At 39.1% G+C, this 9132-nt stretch overlaps 1 protein-coding gene across 1 annotated transcript; it reads right to left on the bottom strand.

The window, feature by feature from the left end:
* Window positions 1-830: 830 nt before the first annotated feature.
* On the bottom strand, window positions 831-5770 carry dnajb6a (DnaJ heat shock protein family (Hsp40) member B6a). The gene is made up of 7 exons (XM_083908222.1): window positions 5663-5770; window positions 5366-5475; window positions 3350-3415; window positions 2599-2709; window positions 2373-2516; window positions 2065-2287; window positions 831-1531 (listed from the first exon to the last, which is right to left on the bottom strand). The coding sequence occupies exons 1-7, from the start codon at window positions 5725-5727 to the stop codon at window positions 1426-1428; spliced, it is 825 nt and encodes a 274-aa protein (XP_083764348.1). The 5' UTR covers window positions 5728-5770; the 3' UTR covers window positions 831-1425.
* Window positions 5771-9132: the final 3362 nt, after the last annotated feature.

Consider the following 9132-nt stretch of genomic DNA (forward strand, 5'->3'; position numbering starts at 1 on the left):
TTGTTGTGTTTCCCATTAAAAGTCACACTTTTATTAAACAAAAGAGTTGCAAAATGAATATAAAATATAGTCAAGACATTGACAAAATTAGAAATAAAGATTTTTATTCAAAATAATAATCATGCCCTTCTAACTTTGCTTTCGTTAAAGAACCAGCAAAACTGTTTTCAGCTAACATAATAGCACAAGGGTTTTCTAATCATCCAATAGTCTTCCAACACCATTAGCAAACACAATGTACCATTAGAACACTGGAAATGGGCCTCTATACACCCATGTACATATTCCATTAAAAACCAGACATTTGCTGCTAGAATAGTCGTTCAGAGTGCCTTTCTGATTCATTTAATTTTATATTTGAACATTTTATATTTTACATTGAAAAAATGGGGCTCTTCCTGAACTTCCCCAAACTTTTGACCAGTAGTGTAGTCTTAAGTCTCTATGTGAGAACAGTGTTTTTTCCAAACGTGTGATGTTTCTGTTCTATATGCAAAAAAGTAATCTTCCAAGTGGAAGGTGAGTGTTTGTTTTCCCTTCCCTGAGAGAGAGAGAGAGAGAGAGAGAGAGAGAGAGAGAGAGAGAGAGAGAGAGAGAGAGAGAGAGAGAGAGAGCGAGCGAGAGAGAGAGAGAGCAGTAACTTCAGCATCCTGAAAATAGGATGAAACTCAAATTTATTGGCTAACAAAGTACACAAATCTTCTATATTCATATATCATTTATAGAATGCCTTCCATAATTTATGCATCATAATGCAGCTTTAACATTAAGACTCAACATCAACAAGTATACATGCTTAATTAAATAAAAAAAAAACAATGGTATTAGAACATATAAAATTGCATAACTCATCCTAACAGCATTATTTTCTTAATTAAAAAAAAGAAGAATTATTACTATGAAGAAGTTAGACAAAGCGGTGAACAGACAGGGGAGAAGTACCAGTCTTTAGTTTATACATTTTGGAAAAAAATAATTGAACATTTCATTTTATATTGAGATGAAAATAATGTTTCCGTGTACACAGAAAGAGTGGAGTGTGTGGGGAGTGTGTGTATGGAGTGTAGTGGAAGGGGAAGGGGCTGCTCACATACAGTACAACAGAACAATAGTGCGGTCCCAAACACTGAAACAATAACACCAACCTGAGCCAAAATATCACAACAGCTCAAATTCAGAAATGCATTAACAAAAATGCATAGAAAGTCTGCAAATCCTCTGATCTGAGTCACACATGAGAGTCAGCAGGGTGAGGACATGAGGGCAAACCAACGCAACCTAAATATATACATCCAAACAATAGTAGAACACTATTAATACATTGCTTTGTTTTTGTTGTTTTTTCCTCTGGTTCAAAGCTCAAGTTTATTGGTATGTTTGTGCTGAGGTAACACTTCTCCAACAGAGGACACTCTTTACGTCTCTTTACTTGTGTTTCAGTCGCAGCAGCTGCTCCTTGCCGTTGACGGTGAGTGACCTCAGCTGCCCGTCCTCCTCCACCTCCACCCGCTCCTGACCATTCTCCATAATTCTGCAGGTGTAAAGGTTTACACACAGTGTAGTGGTTACACACCCATTCATTTCATTTCCTCTACGGAGAAAACAATTGATGACAAATGTATACACATCTGAATTAGGGCTGGGCAATACACTGATTATTATGATATATTATGTCAATTCTGTGACCAAGGTGAGCCAAGATTACATCCTCCATACTGTGATATGGCACCTGGAGGGCACCTTTCCTTTCCTTGCTTACCAAGACTAAGCTAGTAATTAAATTTAAGCCGGATCTCGCTCACGCACAGACGGACACAGACTTTTCATATACATCTTTTTTTCATTCATTTTCTGGAAACACAAAATTCTAAAACCTAAACCAAAAACAAAGAAGAAAACATGTTTCTTACGACGTAAATGTAAAAGAAAAATGGTTCCAAGTGGATAAAATCAGATACTTTATCGGGTTTCTGTGTGTGTTACATGTGAAAGGTGAGCTTGGGAACATACCACCAACCGTGCGATTACTGAGCCACATCTGCTCCAGCGTGGTACGACTCTTACCTTTTAGTAGTGATCTTTCTGCCATTGACGATCTTGGTGGAGGTGGACACTGAGCGGAAGTTGCCCAAGCCTCCTCCTCCTCCTCCTCCATCACCTCCTCCTCCCCCAAAAGAGGTGGAAGAGAAAGAGGTGAAGCCTCCACCTCCCAGACTGCCCATTGTTGTCATGTGACCCATATGACCCATGTGACCCATGTGACCCATGGAGCCAAAGGAGCCAAAGCCTTAGGTGAACAGGACAGATTGTCATTTAAACACTTGACGATTATGTTTTTTTTTTTCGTCTTTATGGACTGGTGTATTTCATACCTGGATCAAAAGGTGAGAATCCAGCACCAAAGGGAGGAAAACCAACAAAGCCTCCAAAAAATGGTCCTGCACGATTGCGATTGGCACGGCTTTGGTGATGCCGGGCACTGTTGAAAAACGGATCTTCACTGAAAGGATCTGCACCTAAGAAGATGGAAAGGTTAAGGTTCCAACAAAAACAGATCAAGTGATATAAGACATATAAAAATGAAAAAGTAAAACTTACCAAAAAAGTCTGCAAATGGGTCCCTGCCACCGAAGAATTCCCTAAAGACATCTTCTGGGTTGCGGAATGTGAAGTGTTCATGGAAATGGTCTCTGTTGTGAAAGTGGCCTCCTGAAAGATCAAAGGTCGAAAAACAGGCAGGGATGAGCATTTCAAGCAAAAATGGAATTCACAGGAGCAGCTAACGAGATGCATTCAAAGGTCCTGATAAATGTCATCACTTATGGAGGTTCGACAGTGTGTTGAGCTTACGAGAGCAGCTTCAGGATACATTCAAGCAACCTCGTGAATCTCATCACATGCATCCCATGCAAACACACATGAAGTCAATCCATCCAGCTGATTTGACAGCAGCTGGACTGCACACTGTGACTGATGAGGCAAAACTAAAAATAACACAGTGTTTGCAAAGGAAGGATTATCATTTACAATTATTACTGAAAAGCTAGACAGAGTGATTTATCCTTCGAGCTCCTCCTGTCCTGTCAGTGAAGTACAAAAAAAGTATGCGTGTATGAGTATCAAATACAATGGTAACATGTTATTAGTATATCAATAGTGTCCAACCCTAATGATTGGTGCAGGCAGGTACATAACCATCTTCTGATTCTCCAAGTTCTTCAACTGAGCATGTGCTGGAGTTGCGTGGACTGGACAAGCGCCATTATTCAGCTCAATGTCAAGTTTGATACATACAGTAGGTTCTCCACAAATCAAACAAAAACAAATATAAAAAACGGTTGCCCATCACCTCTTCCTCCATTATTCCCAGTCAGTCCCTCTTTGCCATATCGATCATATATGCTCCTTTTGTTGGCTGCAAGAGAAAAGACAACACCTATGAGCAATTGTGACAATCTGACAACAGGTCAGAAATCGTGTAATATCTCATTATTCTCATAAAATCCTTAGATTGATCTTTAGTATATGCCATTTCCTGTTTCTGGTTAACTATTATGAGTTGTGTCTCAATAGTCAAGGCTGCATCCTCCAAGTGAAGGACGAGGAAATCAGACACAGAGACCATCAAACCTACACAACTCACCAATTTCCATTCTTCTTCTGACAAGCTGTACAAGTAGTGACAGTTCTTCCTGCCCCTTGAAGCCTGACTGTTGGTTTTACCCTTATTCAGCAAAAACATCCTAAAATCAGATATATTATATATATATCTAATATAAAATAACATTTGATTTGGAGTTTTATGGACTCTCCAGTTAGTATTTTTGTAATATTTTATGTAGTACTGGAGAAACTAGAGATACATAAACGCAGACACTGGTGTATGATGCATCTCAGACTACGAGACAAACGTGGACAAGTACAATAATTTCCCTTAAATGTTACGGACCTGGAATGTGATTTACAAATATAACATCTCTCAACAGATTTATGATTTCAACAATAGAATATGTACCAAATAAAATACTTTCCACAACAATAGTTTAACAACAATATTGTAACTTTATAACAAGGCAATTAGAGACGGCAGACTTCACCCCATTCAAGCAACAAGCCTCTGGTGCCCTCTGATGGTCATAGTGGCAAGTGCGGGACAAACAAACAAACGCACAGAACCGCCAAAAACAATACTTAGTAATTATTAATAATTCACAGCAGAACATTTTGGACATGAGGTATTAGAACAAACACAGGTTTGACCAAGTCAAATAAACCTGGTTAAGCTTCTTAACTCTTCTCTTTAATCCAAAAACGTAAGTTCTTCAGAAATAAAGCCCGTTTAAATAATATGAAGAACGAGCTGAAATGAAGTCCCTGTTACTCTTAAATGATACCAAAGGTTCGGACTTATATAAAATTCTATCGAATTTATTTAAATGTAGTTAAATCTAACCTCATTTTGTATTATTATTTTAGAGGTTTTTTTTATTTATTTATTTATTTATTCATTTTGCATTCGTGTGTGGTTTTCAACTATCTGGGCTCCACCAAGCTCGGGCTCATGTTGTTGTAATAAGTGTTTACAGTACAAAAAAAAGAAGCTGGCGCACAAAGACTTTTGCTTCTGTCATCTGTCGCGTGCCTCGCCGATCGCTGTCACAGTGTGAGTCACGCGCATCTCAGACAGAGCAGTGTTGCCAATGTGCCGATTTTGCCTCTAAATCTGCCGACTTTTTGTGGTGTTTGGAGACTCTCACGTGAAAGCACGTATCACTCTGCAGTTACTGTGCTCAACGAGCAGCGTGTGTTGCCGGGATTCCCTCCCAAAGCACAGTAGCCTTCGCAGTCCCAGCCTACAGTCAGAGCAGGGAGAATCTCACCACTCCACGTCCAGGCTGCTAATGAATCGCACTTGCGCATGGCTGCCGCCGTTCCGCCCTGGAGGGTGGGACTTTGAGGGAGGCAGAGTTTTTCAAAAGTTAAATTTGAATTTGTGCCGTGACACATGCAAGAAAGGTACGTATAGCTTTAATGCAAGTTTTCAGGATTTTTAAGTCTTTAAAATGCATCAACAATTCGGCATTATTTGGTTTGATTCTTTTGTTGGATCTCTTGCTCATGGAGGACCAATCAGGGGACAGCAGTCTGACAAATTCAAGCATAGTGTCGGCTCGGATCGCTTGGAACCTCGCCAGAGTAGGTACTAAAAAACGTACTCGGTACCAGCTACTATGCTAGCAGAAAGGCAAAAAAACGTGCCAAGGTGAGTCGAGTCATGCCAGGAACATGTAGTGGAAAGTGGCATTATGTGTGCCTGCTATATCATGTGTGTTTACAGTTGTGTCTAGACACTATTGATACAGACCATCTGACAGGACTTCATAAGCCTCAGACAGCTCCTTGAATTTCTTCTCAGCATCCTCCTTGTTCTCTGGGTTTTTATCAGGATGCCACTTCAGTGCCAACTTTCTGTACCTGCACACACACAAAAAAAAACAAAAGATAAGTTTATTTATTGTTGTTTTGTCCATTACAGCCCTATTTCAAATACCAAAATCACACAAATAAAATAAAAAACACATTTGAATTTACTTTCTGATTACTGTTGTTTGAGACATTCACAGCAGAGAGGAACTTAAAAAAAAGAAAAGAAAAAACTTACGCTTTCTTTATGTCATCTGCAGATGCCTCTCTTCTCACACCTAACACCTGATAGTAGTCCACCATGATGAGTGGATGAAGGGAGAAACTTCTACGAGCTCAATGAATCTGAAAACAGAGAGAGAGCAATTAACATACTATTTAGCATGCAGATGTAGATACATATTCTTCATTGTTCAAAGTATTAAATATTACTATAAAATTACTGGAGATGATGCAAGCATCGAAGTCAAGGGTGTAGCAGCTGTTTCAGTCATTAGTCATATCAGGAGATATTGGTGTGTTTGCCGATATCCAACAAGACATATTCAATACCATGCCTATAAAATTGTGCATCTGCATATTCTACGATGGTGTAAAGAGATAAACCGCTGATAACTTGGCTATCGAATAGCACATTTACATGTTTACATCATGAGGTCCTGAAATGATTGGAATGATAGGCTACCCTGTGTATTCTAGTGAGCTAAACAACAATTTTCAAGTTACACAGAAATAGTAACGATTTCCCGCATTCACGATTAGCTGGAAATACCATGGCCAATTTATTGTGAGTGCTTTTTATGCAACATGCAACAATATTGTGGATGGCTCAATACCACCTCAAATACCAATAGTGATTTTGTGCACGTTCTCAGATTATGAAACAACTGCACTGCAACGATTGGAGCAAACGTGTTGAGTGCAAAAAGGTGGAAGTTGTGATGCACAGGATAGGATTTGTGTACCTGTAACAAGGATTTGTGAAATTTTGTGTTAACAAGGTATAAAAAAAATATGTACAACTTCCAATTTACGGTGACACATTTGTGACTTTAGTGTGCACATGCAAAGTCTGCAGTTAAATGTGCTTGTGACTTTTGCACCAAATATACCTTCATAATAACCAGCCATTTCAAAACATTTATGCTCAAACATGACTCAAATTGACACTGCTTTATAATTTACATTTTTGGCCATGCTTAGTGAAACATTTTATTATGTTTACTGACTTGTGGTTGTGTATCATATGAATGAATAAATAAAATGAGTGGATTATATAAGGGCTGCAGGGAACAATTATTTTCCTAATCAATCCATCAACTAATTTCTTGATTAATCGTTGGCTTGTTTGGTTCATAAAATGTGTGAGAGTGGTGTTTTGTCCATAAACCAACATTTTCCAGATTTAATAATTGATCCGTCATATGGAGCAACATCTGAGAGATTATTTTCTTTATTTAAATGATTGGTGATTTGTGATGATCATTCGTTTTGTGATGATAATATTCGACTAATCATTGCAGCCCGTGATTATATCTGTTTTATGTAAATATGTATTTCCTTTTTTTAACCAGTGCCAGCCCCATCGCGACCCAATACTGCTGTAAAGCATCTGAATGGAGTCTTTGTTTTTCTGTCACTGCTTTGTGCCACTTTCACCGGTAGCTTCTTGCATCATGTGGACTCAGCTGATTTTACCTGTATACCGACCTGTACTTTGACTATGGGGGCTCTCTGCCGCTAGCTTCTTTAACAATGTAAACCTCGATGACACAAGGAACCACAGAGTGCAGCTTCTCGTTCGTATCCAGCCTAACTGAGAGTCTCAGTGTGTCTAAGTGTGTGAAAACAATATCACTGCGGGGCTTTTGTCACTGTCGTTAGCTGCTCTTCTGCGCACATTAAAGCTCAACACAAGCTGCTTAGAGCATTAGCTTAGCGGTAAACAATAACCATCATTAGCCACATTAGCTGCGCTAGCAAACACTTACCGACTTCTGGCTGGAGCTGTCCGTGGCGTGAGCACAAATGTAGGACAAAGAGCGTATGTTACTGAGGAAGCGGCATACGCTACGTAGGTTTACCCATGGTCAACATCTTAACAGCTCAGATTTTTGTCTTACGCTCATGAATGTATTATGCTTACGCTCCACTGACCTGCTACTCTCCGCCCTTTTTTCTCTTCTGGCTGTAGTTTCCGGCAGACGAGGCATACGTCAGCGTAATGCTGCCTCCTACCGTTTGGAGTTAGCATTGCCGTTCCACATTGTGTACTCTGCTCCTCTCCTGCAGAAGCGGTGTCTCGGAATTAAGAGTATATGACGTGACAGCTGCCTGTCTCCCAGGGGTGGGCAATACTGCAAATGTTCGTATCGACCCGATACCAAGTAATTACAGGGCCAGTATTGCCGATACCGATACTGATACTTCTTGAAAATCATTTAATGATTTTGCAATTTTGACTTTAATTAATTTATTATGATTATGATAATAAATAAAACACAGGACAACAATTAAAGCCAAATAAGAAAATAATATTTATTAACCAAAGTTGCAAACACTTGGAAATCTTGATATAAGTGTGTATTTTTTAGTTCCAGTAAATAAATTAAATTTATTTCAACTGACTGAATATATGATAATAGTTTAATCTATCTGCTAAATTACACCTCTGACCACCAATTACACAAAAACAACACACACATTTTTTTATACATATGTAAAGAACTGAGGCATTTGTTGCAGCCAGGTCGAGGATATTACAAACCACTGTTACTGGACATCTGCGCGTGGCTGCTGAAGGAAAAGCAGCTTGAATTGCGTCTGGTTTAGCCTTTAGCAGACCAGTGTTCCAGAAGGTCGCAGGATAGAATCCATCAGCATGGCATGTCCTTTGTTTTGCCTCTGTATACTGTAAGCTCTCCATTATTTACAGTATTATTTGATTATTGTATAAAGCAAAATGCGTATTAAGCATTATTAACACATAAAGCATATTGTATAAAGTATTGATGAGTGCTTACAACTAATTATAGTGTTATAAGTAGATTATAATGCAATATAACAATAATAATAATAATAATGAATTTAATTTATACGGCATTTTTGAAGCTCTCAAAGCGCTTGACAATTGAAGCCATACAGAGATACAGAGATTAGTTGTATTTATTTATTTTAGTAATGGATGTCGTAGCAGCGCGACAGCTCATGACGTCACCGACGCTGCTGCGGCCATGTTTGCAAGTGCAGGGGAGCCATGGAGAGCGCAGTGTGTTTTCACTGGAGGTGAGGAGGTGAGGAGGAGCAGCGTTTGATTCTGCCACAGACGTGACCGAGTGTCTGAAATCAGCTGTTTGACGGAGCAGACACGGCGTTCACTGTACTGCAGAGGTAAGAACAGCAAATCATCATCATCATCATCAGCAGCAGCAGCATCAGCAGCATCGCATCGTCGCCGCAGACACCGTGGAGACATGCACACTCCGCTCTCATGCGGATATATTATATATTACATGAATAGGAATATGCAGTTAGACATTTAACTACATCTTATTACATATACATACACACGTATATATATACACACACATATATATATACACAGGTTGCGATTTCTAGGGGGAATCCCAACCCGGTTTTCCTATTCCTACTAAATTAAATGTATCTCCGGTGGGGTCAAGGAATTTTTTTTTAGCTTTTTTTTTTTAC

Source organism: Microchirus variegatus, assembly GCF_963457635.1.
Source record: "Microchirus variegatus genome assembly, chromosome: 21".
In the NCBI taxonomy this organism is placed as follows: domain Eukaryota; kingdom Metazoa; phylum Chordata; class Actinopteri; order Pleuronectiformes; family Soleidae; genus Microchirus; species Microchirus variegatus.

Excerpts from the sequence above, each read along its gene's own strand:
- dnajb6a (XM_083908222.1), bottom strand. The coding sequence starts at position 5,727 with ATGGTGGACTACTATCAGGTGTTAGGTGTGAGAAGAGAGGCATCTGCA. Across the intron at positions 2,710-3,349 it reads TGGGAATAATGGAGGAAGAG|GAGGCCACTTTCACAACAGA; the intron begins GTGATGGGCAAC and ends TTGATCTTTCAG. Across the intron at positions 1,532-2,064 it reads AGAAAGATCACTACTAAAAG|AATTATGGAGAATGGTCAGG; the intron begins GTAAGAGTCGTA and ends TTACACCTGCAG.